The sequence below is a fragment of the Thermobia domestica genome, chromosome 16, assembly GCF_964235325.1.
Source record: "Thermobia domestica chromosome 16, izTheDome1.hap1.1, whole genome shotgun sequence".
NCBI classification, from domain to species: domain Eukaryota; kingdom Metazoa; phylum Arthropoda; class Insecta; order Zygentoma; family Lepismatidae; genus Thermobia; species Thermobia domestica.
In genome coordinates, this window is record NC_137469.1 from 122119403 (window position 1) to 122134166 (window position 14764).

The 14764-nt window shown below is 34.7% G+C and overlaps 1 protein-coding gene across 2 annotated transcripts in view; it reads left to right on the forward strand.

Annotated features, from left to right (window-relative positions):
• The window catches only part of LOC145673385 (structural maintenance of chromosomes protein 6-like), a 169577-nt gene that overhangs the window by 38081 nt on the left and 116732 nt on the right, over positions 1–14764 (forward strand). For both annotated transcript variants that reach the window (XM_081743036.1, XM_081743035.1), the window contains exon 4: positions 5317–5475. In XM_081743036.1, coding sequence (XP_081599162.1) covers positions 5317–5475 — 159 coding nt within the window. The remainder of the gene's footprint in view (positions 1–5316; positions 5476–14764) is intronic.

Here is a 14764-nt window from a genome sequence, read left to right on the forward strand (position 1 = left end):
CAGAATTCTCCAGTTTCTTTCCATATTTGCAATTCACCAATTTCATCATAATCGTTCCTTTTTGTTAATAATTCAACCTAAAGGGCATGTAGTCCAGTTAAGATAAGGATTGAGCATGAACAAATAGCAATAGAAATTAAACATGCGCCAAAATGATGCTGAGCACATTCTAAGTAAACATGAAAAAGTCCTCAAGAATATTCAATCTGGAAGGTCGTTAAATCCAATATGGCCGCCGTTGGTGGTCATTTACGGCAGTCATAATAACGAATGGAGTAATTATGTGACTGTAACAAAATTACAGGCTCAACATCTCTGATAAAAGTTCTTCACCATTATGTGTCCTTTCGAATGAGGCATTGAACATACTGTCTTTAATATACAGGGTGTCCCAAAAGTCCCCTGTTAACTATGTTGTTATCAGAGTTACAACAAAATGTAGAGGGAAAATCGTCTCCAAATATGATGTTTTCAATCTAAAGTGAAGGATTTTTTTTTTTAAATCGGTCGAGCCGTTTGTGTTGCACACTCTTCATACGCCCAATGTTAAATGAAAATGCAACGTTGCCATTTACCGGGAGGTGGATAATATTTTTAAGAGTACGATGAATGGAGGTGTGTTTGAAATGGGAGCTGACCATCGACACGTTAGCGTAAAAGACAGTAACTTCATTCCGTTATGTTGTGGGTCCAGGTAAGTTTCAACGTTACCTTTTCATTTAACATTGTGCGTATAAAGAGTGTATATCCCAAACGGCTCGTCCGATTTAAAACATTCCTTCATTTTAGATTGAAAACATATTTGGAGACCGTTTTCCCTGTTACATTTTGTTGTAACTCTGATGACAACAGTGTTACCGTATGTCAGGGGACTTTTGAGACACCCTGTACTTTACTCATTGTCTATACCTAGTAGACCCTTTATGTTTCTTGTAAGTATAAATGTAACTCTGGTTATTGTTTTCAAATAGCTGTATAGTTGAATACTGAACTGTAACTGATGATTTTAATTTTATTTAGCTCTATCTCAGAAGGAATGCCAAGGAATTCAGAAAGCGAGTGAATTATGTGCAGCTGCACTGACAACCAAATCTGGGAAAAAATACATCAAGAATACCGAAGGAAGTATGCGAATTTCAGTCAAACCAAGAAGGATACGTAATCTAGAATACCGTTCGATGAAGAGACATCTGCAGGTATTCTGCGTTCAAATTCGCCAACATTTCATTTTGCTCTTAACTGTTTGTTTTGTAGTGAGCCTGATAGATATGACGGTCAGTGGAAGGATCACTGTTTAATTCCACTAAAAGCTAATACTTTCCAAGAAACAATATTGAAATTATGTGAAGAACACAATGATAATTGGGTCATGACTCTAAAAAGTTGTATCGAATATACCAGAGATTTTTCGCGAAAGACGCAGTGTACAACGCTACTTGCAGTAAATTTTAGAATAGGAAATAGAATTGCAGGAAGGATGAGGAAGCGGATGTGATCATGTGAATACGAACCGAAGGAAAAGGCAGGCCCATGCAGACTGAAAGAGAGGATACTTTCTTGCGAGTAGTTGAGTATTTGGTAATGAACGGTGATAGCAGGTTACCATATGTGATTTATTACAGGTTATGGAACAGAAGCTGTGCTATTCAGAAGAGCAAACGTCCTCTGTCAGATACATGAAAGCTAAACTATTGGAATTATTTGCGGTAGGAATTACTATAACTGAAATAAATGGTGAAGTAGAGTTGTTACTTTCAAAGAGACATCTGCTAGAATCCTTCAAGAGTTTTATGAGGAGAATATCAGAAAAGATATTGCACCGCAGAATATGAAACGCAATACCAGTGGCGGTACAGGATGTCAAATAGAAAGAGGGAACCAAAAACGTGGTGCATCTGCAACCCCAAACCAACCTGTAGTGGAGCTTCATCAGTTTTGTTCGAGCTAACTGGATTATACACTGGCCTAAAGGAAGCTATTTTGGTTTCAGTGTGTACACATGTAGCGATCTCTTTTAGAAATACTCTTAACACGTCAGGAAAAATGGCATAGCACTTTCAAGATTATACCCGTCAATGGAAGGGTAGTTCTATTTTGATGTTTAAATGGACTTTATTGCACATTTTTATTATCTTTTCTGCATGTTGCACTAATCTCAACTGCTCCTCCACAGTATTTTTTCTGATGTTCTCATAAAAATCTTGAAGGATTCTAGCAGATGTCTCTTTAAAAGTAACAACTCTACTTTACCATTTATATAAGTTATAGTGATCCCTTCCCTGCTATCATCGTTCATCTTCAAATACTCAACTACCCGTTACAAAGCATCCTCTCTTTCAGTCTGCATGGGAATGCCTTTTTTCTTCGGTTCGTATTTACCTAACGATATCCTCTTTCTCATTCATTCTCCTTTCCTCTTCTAAAATTTACACTGCAAGTAGTGTGGTACACTGAGTCTTTCGCAAACAAATCTCTGGTATATTCAATACAACTTTTTAGTCACGACCCAATTATCATTGTGTTCTTCACATAATTTCAATATTGTTTCTTGGAAAGTATTAGCTTTTAGTGGAATTAGACAGTGATCCTTCCACTTACCGTCATATCTATTAGGCTCGCCACGAAACAAACAGTTAAGAGCAAAATGAAATGCTGGCGAATTTGAACGCAGAATACTTACAGATGTTTCTTCATCGGATGGTATTCTAGATTACGTATCCTTCTTAATTTGACTGAAATTCGCATACTTCCTTCGGTATTCTTGATGTACTTTTTTTTTTTTTTCAGGTTTGGTTGTCAGTGCAGCTGCACATAATTCACTCGCTTTCTGAATTCCGTGGCATTCCTTCTGAGATAGGGCTAAATAAAATTAAAATCATCAGTTACGGTTCAGTATTCAACTATTCAGCTATTTGAAAACAATAACCACAGTTACATTTACACTTACAAGAACATAAAGGATCTACTAGGTATAGACAATGAGTAAAGTACAGGGTGTCTCAAAAGTCCCCTGACATAGGTAACACTGTTGTTATCAGAGTTACAACAAAATGTAACAGGGAAAATCGTATCCAAATGTGTTTTCAATCTAAAATGAAGGAATGTTTTAAATCGGACGAGCCGTTTGGGATATACACTCTTTATACGCACAATGTCAAATGAAAAGGCAACTTTGAAACTTACCTGGACTTACACCATAAGGGAATGAAGTTACTGTCTTTTACGCTAACGTGTCGATGGTCAGCTCCCATTTCAAACACACCTCCATTCATCGTACTCTTAAAAATATTATCCACCTCCCGGTAAATGGCAACGTTGCATTTTCATTTAACATTGGGCGTATGAAGAGTGTGCAACACAAACGGCTCGACCGATTTAAAAAAAAAAAAATCCTTCACTTTAGATTGAAAACATCATATTTGGAGACGATTTTCCCTCTACATTTTGTTGTAACTCTGATAACAACATAGTTAACAGGGGACTTTTGAGACACTCTGTATATTAAAGATTTGTTCAATGCCTCATTCGAAAGGCCACATAATGGTGAACAACTTTTACCAGGGACGTTGAGCCTGTAATTTTGTTACAGTCACATAATTACTCCGTTTGTTATTACGTCTGCCGTAAATGACCACCAACGGCGGTCATATTGGATTTAACGACCTTCCAGATTGAATATTCTTGAGGACTTTTTCGTGTTTGCTTAGAATGTACTCAGCATCATTTTGGCATATCTTTCATTTCTATTGTAATTTGTTCAAGGTAAAGTGTCTTTTTTACGTACGTTGACTGGACTGATAACTAGAACGTTCAATCGAGGACTTCTTTTCTCGGTAGTGCTGATGTAGAAACAACTGTTTTTAATTATACAGTTCACCTTACGAAACAATTTTACATCCTTTTGCACATAACATTTGTATACATAAAAAAAAAATGCAGTAAGTCTTTTTATTTTTATCAATTTTACAAGATCACAGTATGAAAGATTGTACATGCAAGATTAGGTGGTTGGAGTTTAACTTCCTGTTTAGCACCGAGGCAATATGAGACGTGGACCTACAGCTTAACGTGGAATCCGAGTTCTCACCAGGAATTGAATCCGGGTCTCCTGAATATGTAAGGTAAAAATGAGTAAGGTAATGAGTAATTAAGGCAACTCCACTACTTTGAAGATGAAGTATGAGGCAATTACTAAATAAAAATTAACATTCAATCTTTTTGGTATAACAGGAACAGCAAACAGGTACCCTCACGTTTATCCGTTCATAATGGTTTTCCACGCATTAATTCCAAATACAATAGAGCATCGATTATCCGAAACAATTGAAGACTTAGGGGGGTGTACGAATAACTGATTTTTCGGATAACCGATCTTTTACGAAAAAATATTGTACCAATGTTATAGGAGCAATACGAAACAAAGAAACAGTTGCATTAAACACAAAACTGTATACATATGTTGTATCACACGTCTTACAAATACATCCCTCACATAGGTAGTAGACTAAAGTAGCCGTAAAATTTAAAAAGAAGTCCAAAATTTCTTTCGCTCTAGAGCTCATAGGTGTTTTTCTTTTCTTTTAAGTAAATCTCGCACACGTTTTAAAGACAGCAATTGAACAACGGCAAATTCTTCATGTTGTTCTAACCACACAATAGCCGTCCCAAGGCAATGAATTTACTCGACTAGAACGGTTTCGGTTAACTAATATTTCGGTTGATCGTTTAATCGGATAATCAATGCTCTACTGTAAAGTTGTGTATCCGAATTATCGAGAATTGTTCCCTGCCGTGTTGTCCGTCCAATTACTAAGCATGATCACACGTCTTACTTACTTACTTTAGTTAAAATCACTTGTTCAGGGACAGCTCAATATATATTTTGGTATTTGAGAAGCCGCTTGCGACTGCACTTTAAGTTGTGTTCCCTGTGAGTTTTTTTTTTTTTTTAATTGAGTTAAATAAGCTGAAAAAGGTAAACAAACAAACAAAATAAATAAATAAATAAATAAAATAAAACTAACCACAAACACCTCTGCATCCACACAATTTGAATTTAGGTTTCTTCAAACTTAATTCACCAACAATTCTTAATGTTCGGTCATTCAGTTGAAATTCAATTAAGATTACACAGTTTAACTACAGATTATTGTTGTTTCTAACTTTTCACTAACTCGTTTGCGGACCCTGATTCGTCACTTCAGCTTGTTACATCTAAAAGTTGTTAGCATAGCCACGAAAGTACCCTATATATAAGAATAATTTAATGTCGTTGATTGGTTTTTGTTACTTTTTATAATTTTATCCTTTTTGTAGATTTCATTAAAAAAGGCAAGAACTCAGCCACCATTGAAATCACCTTGCGGAATAAGGGAAGATTTCCATACAAACATGACCAATATGGAGATGAAATTACGGTTGTCAGAACATTAAATGCAGTGGCCACTTCTGCTTACAAGATAAAAGGAGTTAACGGTAAGGATTCATTCAGTAACATGATTACTTTATTATTATTATTATTATTATTATTATTATTATTATTATTATTATTATTATTATTATTATTATTAATTCTAGTGAATGAAAAAATGAATCATCAGTAAAGATCTTAGGTATCAGAAAAACATGCTTCTTTCGTACCCTGAAAAGTTTGAAATTTTCTTATATTCTGGAACTTGAAGTATAGATTTTTAATTTTTCCCAGCCTTCCGTTGGAGGACTTGCTTGAAATCTTGCGCGTGTTGAAAAAATACTAATTGTTGAAATCTTGCGGACAATGAAAAAGTACTAATTAATTTGAAATATAAATGTTACGATTTGCGTTGTGATTGAAACTCCATCGTGTACTCCATGTTTGTGTTGCTTTACAAAGCTAAAACCTTTAATTTCAGAGTAAGTACTAGTTAACTTCAGACATAAGGTCAGAATGATGTGTTTCTCTGTAGTGATTCCTTGCAGGGTTTACTACTAAGTTTATTTTTTTATTACAATGTTCTTTTTCTTTTTCGGAGGAAGGAGGATTAAGATTTCTTGTAATTTCATAATATAAATTTATATTCAGGCGGTTCTGCCCTTGATTCAGTAACATGTGATAATATTAGATAACATGTGATTAACAATGTGAATGAATTGATATATTCCTAAGTTAAACTTTGTCTTCAACGCAGTGATAGTTTGAAAAAAATGTGGAAATGTTATCGTTAAAGTAAAGGATTATAGACTGGGAAAAGACTATAAGAACTGCCAATAACTATGGAAAACTGTTGTAATGTTTCATTATTGGATGATTCGAACCTCCGTCAGGAATCGATCTCGAAACACTATTTATCAAAGATTGCGTTGTTAATCGTCATTCAGTCGCAAATGTGTACTAAACATCTTCAGTTTAATTTGTTTAGTCGTCACGTTACAGAAGTTTATAATTCTCAGAAAATACCGTTGTGATAAAGTGTCCCCGAAAATATATTTACGAAATGGAAAATTGTTTCACGAGAAAACACCTCACAATCCGTTTAAATGTTGTGAAAGCTAACAACGTTTCGCACATTCGGTTTTATTAAACATTTAGTTGTGAAACACTAATTTGCTTCATAATTATCCTGAGTATGATTTTCAGGCAAGTGTACTCTTGTAACTGTCAGTGATAAAAAATGAAATAGCTCAACTTTGGGCTGGGGCCGAATCACACGGTTCCAGTAGTTTATATATACACTTTCTCATGGATTGCTTACGCAGCACCTTTTTCTATGTAAATCGATTCTTCTCATCGCGTCATCGAATCCCTTCTAACAAACAGCCTTATGGAACATCAAAAGAGGCGTTTTCTATTTGTATAGACACTAAGTCAATTGATCCTCCACAGCCTTCGTCAATAATTCTTTCCAGTAAGTAGTTTTGAAGGGAACATTATTAAAGAAATGCTTCTATGTCCTAGGTATTCACCTGTATAGAATTTGAGGTGAAAATCAATCAGGATACTTCAATCGGATATCGCCATCAGATCTGTCAACTTCCGTCTGACACAAGAGACTTCATTCCAGGCGGAAGGATGGAGGACCAACTCAAATTGTGTGTTATTTATTTGTTTATAAAGTGTTTTCGAAACTCATAAGATGTTAGCGGCGTCAACGACCACAAGTAGTGTTGTAAATAGAAAAAAAAAACAGAAATGTATGTTTCGTATTTTTTCAGAAATGTATGTTTTTTTTAGAAAAAAAAAACATTGGCTCTCGCTTTTTTTCTAAATTTAGTTTTTTTTTTTCAAATAGGCATTTGTAATGCATCTTACGTCTATTTAAGTATGAAATATTTTTATGTAGGTGTAATCACCGTAAAATGCAACATAAATTAAACGCTAGATACTAATACGCTACAAATATTTTACAATTTACATGAATACCATACCTATTAACAATTCGGGTTTCAGCAGTTTTCATCAATATCAACTGAGAAATAAAAGTAGAAATGAAATTTTGTTTTTTTCGTGAAAGCAGGCTTTTAATATGCATGAAAATAATGTCACAAACAGTATAAAATTCAAATAACTTGTGTAAAGGTAAAAACTAATACTAATTTGTCTAATAGTATTTTTCTAAATATCATATATAAATAATTTCTCGACTAGATATATATGATATGCAGAGCAGGCTCTACCATACCTGTAACACGTACATTTGCATGGAGCGGCAAGTTTGGAGGGTCCGGCAAAATCTGTTATAAGTACAGACCGGATGTTTAGGCATTAAAAACTTGAAAAATAGCCAGGCAAATAGGCACTTAAAATTTTAAAAAAATAAGCAGTAAAATAGGCATTAAAATGTAACTCGAAATAATGAAAGTAAGTACTCAATACAATTTAAAAAATAGATTAGTCATAAATAGTGTTCAAAGAATATAACAACATACCTGTATGTTAATGTCTTCTTTCATTCTATATGTAAAGAACGAAGCTTGATATATATATAGGGAGAGAGATTGATTGTAATGTACCATGTGCTTGTGTTATTTACAGGATATAAATTATATATATTTCCAAATTAAATCTTATTTCAAAGAAAATGCATAGAATACGCAACATTAGGCACTAAAGCAATTATTTAGGCAGTGAGGGGCGAAATAGGCTAAATAAAGTTGGCTTAAATCGAAACTATAATCTCAATATAAACTTTAAAACGTTATTTTTGATCATATCTTTAGCATTAAAGAATAGGTATTTTGCCTAACATCCGCTCTCTAGTTATAAGTATATTATTTAAATTAAATATTTCTTGTTGGAAACAGACTTCATGATGATGGTAGTTACATTTACTAAGCTGACCATTTTGAATACTACATTCATAAATTATGTTTAGATTGCATTAGTTTAAGGTTACATGGAAAATGCTAAAACAAATGGTCGAATCAATCCGAGCACAAATTGCTTGATTGTTTTCAAATGCAAGAATTCAATTCTCGAATAGTAGCGAATATCTGTTCCATTTAGTAAGTTATCACAGTTTTGATATGACAACTAGTCTTGTTTTTGTCAGAAACAAGTTCCTTATCATCGAAGATAGAAACAACTTTTTAAAATAATGTTAACAAATGTAGAAGAAAAATCAAGAAATAAAGATAAAAGAACTAGTTGCATTGAAATTGCAAACCGATACATTGAGATTGAAGCTCGATATTGAATTTTATAAAAAGGATTACCATCTTTCTGCTGCAGGTGTGTTTGCTTTATCTTTCACTAACATAATAGATTAAAATTTAAAGAAAAAAAAAAACAGACACAAAGGGATTGCATTTTTAGTATTTAAGCCTTTCTGAGTGCGACTACACTTACCCTCCCCTTCGTTGTTCATGCTGGAGTAGCATACTTAAAATCATGACTTTTAAGATTTGTTCTTTCTGGAGAAAGGGGGAACCGGCAAAGTATGCCATTGCACGGGGCGACAAATTGCCTAGGACCGGCCGTGTGTATGATGATGAAAGTTAGTAGTTGATAATAATGGCACTTCTTGTATATGTATATACAAGACATGAATATAGGATGACTGAATTTGAAGTAATGCAGGGTGTTTCAAAATTAATATTAGGGTTTTGAAACTTTGTAGTATCTATTACAATTTACTTACAATTATAAATATTATATCAAATGAAAGAGCAACTTAAACAGTTTTGTACGCACGCATGTACATGCATTTTTTATTCTGTCTGCCGTTAGAAATAGCAAGTGGCAAAGATGGTTACTGGAGAGCAGAAAGCTTTTTGTGTTTTAATAAAGACTGAATCTGTACAGTGCAACCGTCTGTGTGAAGAATATTAAGGAGACGCTTGCAACTACGTCGTTATCGTTTGCAGTTGCTACAGGTCTAAAGCCTACAGACTACGGTTTACGTGCCAATTTCGCAAGTGAAATATTGCTGCATAACAATGAAGATTTTCTGGATCGTGTCGTCTCCAGTGATAAATCGACATTTCACCTAAGAGCTAATGTGAACAATCATAATGTTTGTATCTGATCGTCAGCAAATCCTCAGGAGATGATACAGTTGAAATGAGACTCCCCTAAATTGAATGTGTTTTGTGCCATATGGCGGAAGGTTTATGGGCCTTTCTCGTCTATCGACTAGATGTATACCATGTGACGAACGAATCTCACATCAGACACTTGTAGCAAAGACTGTTTGAGGTGCTCTTTTACTTGATGCATTCTTATAATTGTACGTAAAATGTAATAATTACTACGAAGACTTAAAACCCCGATATTCATTTTGAAACACCCTGCATTTCTCACCAACAGTGTTGGAACTAAGATGTAAAAAGGAGAGAAAATTTTCCTTATAAAGTTATTGTTTACAACAACGATATTATTATTAGTCGAAACTATAACTACAACAACAACACGGGTTAGTAGTCAAAAAAATGTAATCAAATGTACATTAGGTGACCAAAGTGGCACACACGGGTGCGTCACTTTTTTAATCCGCTCCTGTGTGGACACTAATTAAGATATCGAGATGTTATTCTTGCCAAATATGGTTGGACCATAGTTTATCATGTTAATTCCTTTTTTTTCTGGTGTCGAATTTCCTTCTCAAATTTCACTCGTCAAAAATTCGAGAATTTTCTATTTCCGAATTTCCTTTACTCCTTTTTTCCCGGTAGCTTCCTTCGTTGTAGAAAGACCTCCTTAAGACTTACCAGATAGATACCTCGGATGGATACCTAACTGTTGACATCAATTGGACGGGCCTGCGCGTAGTGTTGCCAATTAGGGAAATCAAAACTTCCCTAAATTTGGGCGAAAAATTCGAGATTTTTGTTTATAAATCCGTACCTATACGTCCGAGTGCAAGTCAACTTACGCCAATCGAACATTTGTCCTTACTGAACAAACGCGGGTACAGATCGTTACAATGAGGTAATTAGAGGGCGCACGGAAAATTAGTATTTAGGTTCTAAGCCTTGATTTTTCTAGTCTTACCCTATTTTTCTGTTTACCATAACATATTTTTGGTAATTAGAAGCTTTGTTCCTCAAATATCGCCATAATACTTGTAGGATATATTAGTGGTGTACCAATGTTTAATTTAAGATAGTTTGTGTCTGTCGGTAGCAGTGTTGTCAGCTACATAAAATTATAATTCCTGATTTTAGGGGCAAATTTTGGAAAAAATTCCCTTTTTGTTTCTATTATTTCCCTCTTGTTAGCTACACTCTAACAAATATACCAGTGTCTAAAAGCTTCGTTCTTAGCCTACACAGCGCACCATAAAAGGTTTTACTAGAATAATTAGAAGAAGTACAGTTGAGGTTTATAATAAACCATGTTCTGGAAATGGTAAGAAAATGGTGAATTTCTGAGGTAGAATGAGATTTTTTTTTTTTTAATTTCGTGCTTAGTTTGTTAGATATCGCCATGATACTTGTAGGATATATTCTTAGAGTACTAAGGTTTATTTTCAGATAATTTTCGTCTGTCTGATGGCAATGTTTCCAGCCAAAACAATTCCCGATTTTAGGTGAGAAATTCGAAAAATTTCCCTTTCCCCTCTATTATTACCCTCTTGCTGGCTACATTGAAACAAACGTACCACTACCTGAAAGCTTCCACTTTGCCCTACAGAACGCACCATAAAAAGTTTCAATAGAATAATTAGAGAAGCCGTAGCCCCGGCATATTTGTTGATTTTTGTTTCTGAGGCGTAAAAAGTGTCAAAATTTCATGTGTATGATGCCAGATATTTTTTTCTTTCCCTCTTTGAATGGAAGCCAGCGACTTCAGGATTTCACTGCACCTTGCCAACACACCAAAGAATTTGTTTAGGTGACTTGAACTCATATAACAGCAGTGGTGCTAGATTTAAAAAAAAAAAAAATCGGTTAGGGAATTTTTTGTAAATTTTTACCCCTACATTTACCTCAATAATTTCCCACCCGTTGGGAACACTGCAATGCAACTTACAAAACATAGCCATATCCATTTTCTAAAAAACAAGGCCTTAACCATATCAATCGAATGAATGATTTTTGAGCAAAAAGTCACTAACTGAAAATGTAGGAAAACGCCAAAAATGACCTGGGTCCGAAAGGAATAATCACACAATTTTGCTCGTATAGGTACAAAGAAACAAACGATATGTAAGTTACGAGGGCTTCGACTCAAGTTCTATTGATTATTGCAATAATCTGCAACATAAATCAATAAGTAATAGTTGTCAGAAAAAAAAAACAGACATTTGAAAAAAAAACATGAAAAAGATCAGTTTTTTATTGAAAAAAAACTTCACAGAAAAAAACCGTTTTTTTTACAACACTAACCACAGGACCACTCATCAGCGCTTTGGGTTTAAATCGCTATGAGTATAGTTATTTTATCTACAGAAGCCCATACAGCTGTGTGCTCTGAGCTGGTTATGTCGTAACTATACGTCGTTGTTATTTTCCTTAAAGTAGCATTAATTTTATTCACGTAATCGTTTTTCTCAGTCAGTGATTTTATGTTATCAAAAATGTATTCATTACTAATCCTAGCTCTACACTTGATCAGAGTTACGGTGCGAGCGGTCCCGGGTTCGATTCTTGGTGGGGGCACTCGGTCGAAAATGTGTAAACAGCTTTTTCAGACCAGCCATCCTGAATGAGGATTTCCTCATTCACACCAGGCAAATGCCGGAGTGGCACCTCACATATAGGTTCCAAGCCGCTTCCTTTCTTCCCTTTCCCCGGATCGTGTGCTCACCGAGGAACGTCACTCCTCAAACGTGACGGGCTACCATAACCATAGATTGCGAAAGTCTAAAAATCTAAATCCTAAATCCTCCTTGATCAGAGTTAAGTAAGGTGCATTCTACACTACATGTTGTAAACACATTGAGTGGCTTACGCCCTACGGTTAAACTGAATAAGTTGTGCCACATTACAATTTTAATGCAATCCTGTTATTACAATATTGCATTTCTTTTACTGTGTTGAACCACAATTGAACTTGGTGATGATAGAAATGAGTAAAGTAGAATCTCAAATAGTCATCCTTGTTTGTACAGCTTACACAACAAATGTCTAATTTAACAAGTAATGATAAGACCGTGCAACAAATTTCAACTTTTTTTCTGTCTTTCAAATAAAATTATGTGATTTTAACTAAATGACATGCTGAATTCATTGATGGAAACCAAAATATTCCATCACGTCACGTTTTTGTTGGACAGACCACAACACATTATACGAAATGTACATATTTACATATATTTACTATCCAATGTAGGGTAGGAAGGCGTATTATATCAATATTAAATTTTGTTGATTTAGCCTTTAAAATACTTTCTTTAGTCGCTTACACTTGTAGACATCTTCTGGAGTCTCTCTGATGATAGACAAGCAATACTCAGCAAGCATACTTTCAGTGAATTTTCCATTGTAACGCTTTTCAAATATGGCAGTGTTCTAATGAAACGGTTCTCCGTGTTCATCACTTACTGCGCCAAGGTTTCGGGGGATAAAGTCAAGATGTGAGTGCAAAAAGATGTGATTTTAATGATGTTGCATTCCATGAGTTGAAAACTCCGCACCATGTCACTAGCAATTGCTTCATAACTTTCAGCCTTTACCATTCGAAGAGAACCTGAGCAAACCGATTTACATGACAACCAAGCTAATATCTCAATTTCAGAGAGTTTAGTTTCAACATGGCTGTTATAATCCGTCGACCAACACATATCAGGGTTCATACACTACCTGGAAAACCTGGAAATCTCAGGGAAATTGATTTTGGAAGAAAAAATCCTGGATAATTCAGGGAAATCGATCATATCTCGTAAAATACCTGGAAATATCATGGAAATTGAGTTCAATATTTTTGTATATTTTGAATGTATTCAAATATGGAACAAAAGTATTTACTTATTAATTGTGTTAGTAGGCTTCTCAACTTAATATTTTTTCAACTTAAATTTTATTTATTGTAATTATTTATTTTCTTGTGACTCAATATTTAATTGCAATCGTTCATTGGGGAGAAGGGTGACCATTCTTAAATATATAAATATATTATTCTTAAAATTTATGTGTTCTCTTACTGTTAGTTTCTTCCACTAGACCTGGAAATTGCAAAATTAGTACCTGGAAAACCTGGAAAATTCAAGGGAATTGAGTTCAATATTTTTGTGTGAACCGTGCATACTCCTTTTTAATTTTTGCTTCACTTTAGATTGTGAATTTATCCTTAAGGTGCATGAAAGCAATACCTTTTCTATCTAGTGCTTTAACAAATCTTCATCAACCCGAGCTTGATAGATAATGGTGGCAAAAATACATCTTGAGGGTTGATAATTAGTTTACGAGATATGTTATTTGTGTCAGGAAGAAAATCGTGTCTTTTGAGGCCAGTATTTACCGACGTAGTGGTTTGCTTTGTTACGCCTATCCCGGTCACATAAGAAACAACAATACTTGATGTATCCTTGTTGCATTCCTGTAAGAACACCATAACTTTCAAGTCCCCACACACATGCTATTCGAATTTCTTATATTCAATGAAGTACAATATCATACTCATAACTTCATATATCTCCTTTGTATGAGGCACATATGTTACAGGAACAGATGGGTGAACATTTCCAATATGGAGAAGCACTGCCTCCAAACTTAGCTTCGAGTTGTCAATAAACAAGCGCCACCCAGTGGGATTATGTTCATGTTCCAAGGACTGAAATAAGTTATCTACATCTTTGCAACAAACAGTGCCTCCATTTTCAATAAAATAGTCCTCAAAATGACTTTCTAAGCAACTTATTTTAACACCTTGAGCTAAGCCATTTCAACCTGGAAGCCTGAATACCAACAATTCTGCTTTTCTTTTAGGAAGATTTAAGTTTCGTACAAGATCGTTAAGCTCTTCCTGTGTGATCAAATGAGGTGACGTTGACTGGGATGTAGGTGGATAAGGTCTACATCTTCCTTGTTGTTTGGAACGTAATATTGTAATGTTCTGGAGCTTTAGATACTTTAAGATCTTTATTGTGGGAAATTGGTCGAATAGCTGACTAAATTAAGGTACTGAATCTGATATTTAATTTAGAGCAAAAGTCCTTTACATCTGTCAAGCGAAAGTAACAGTCAGTTACATGATATATTTGTTCGCGCCAAATCATAGAAACTGCAAATTTCATAGAACTACGTTTTCCTTCTTGCCAATTTCCCAAATTCCTAGAACACGTAGTGCAACATATGTGTGAAGCCCAAGAATTATCCTGGTCTCCAACTCTACAGCCAAAGTACA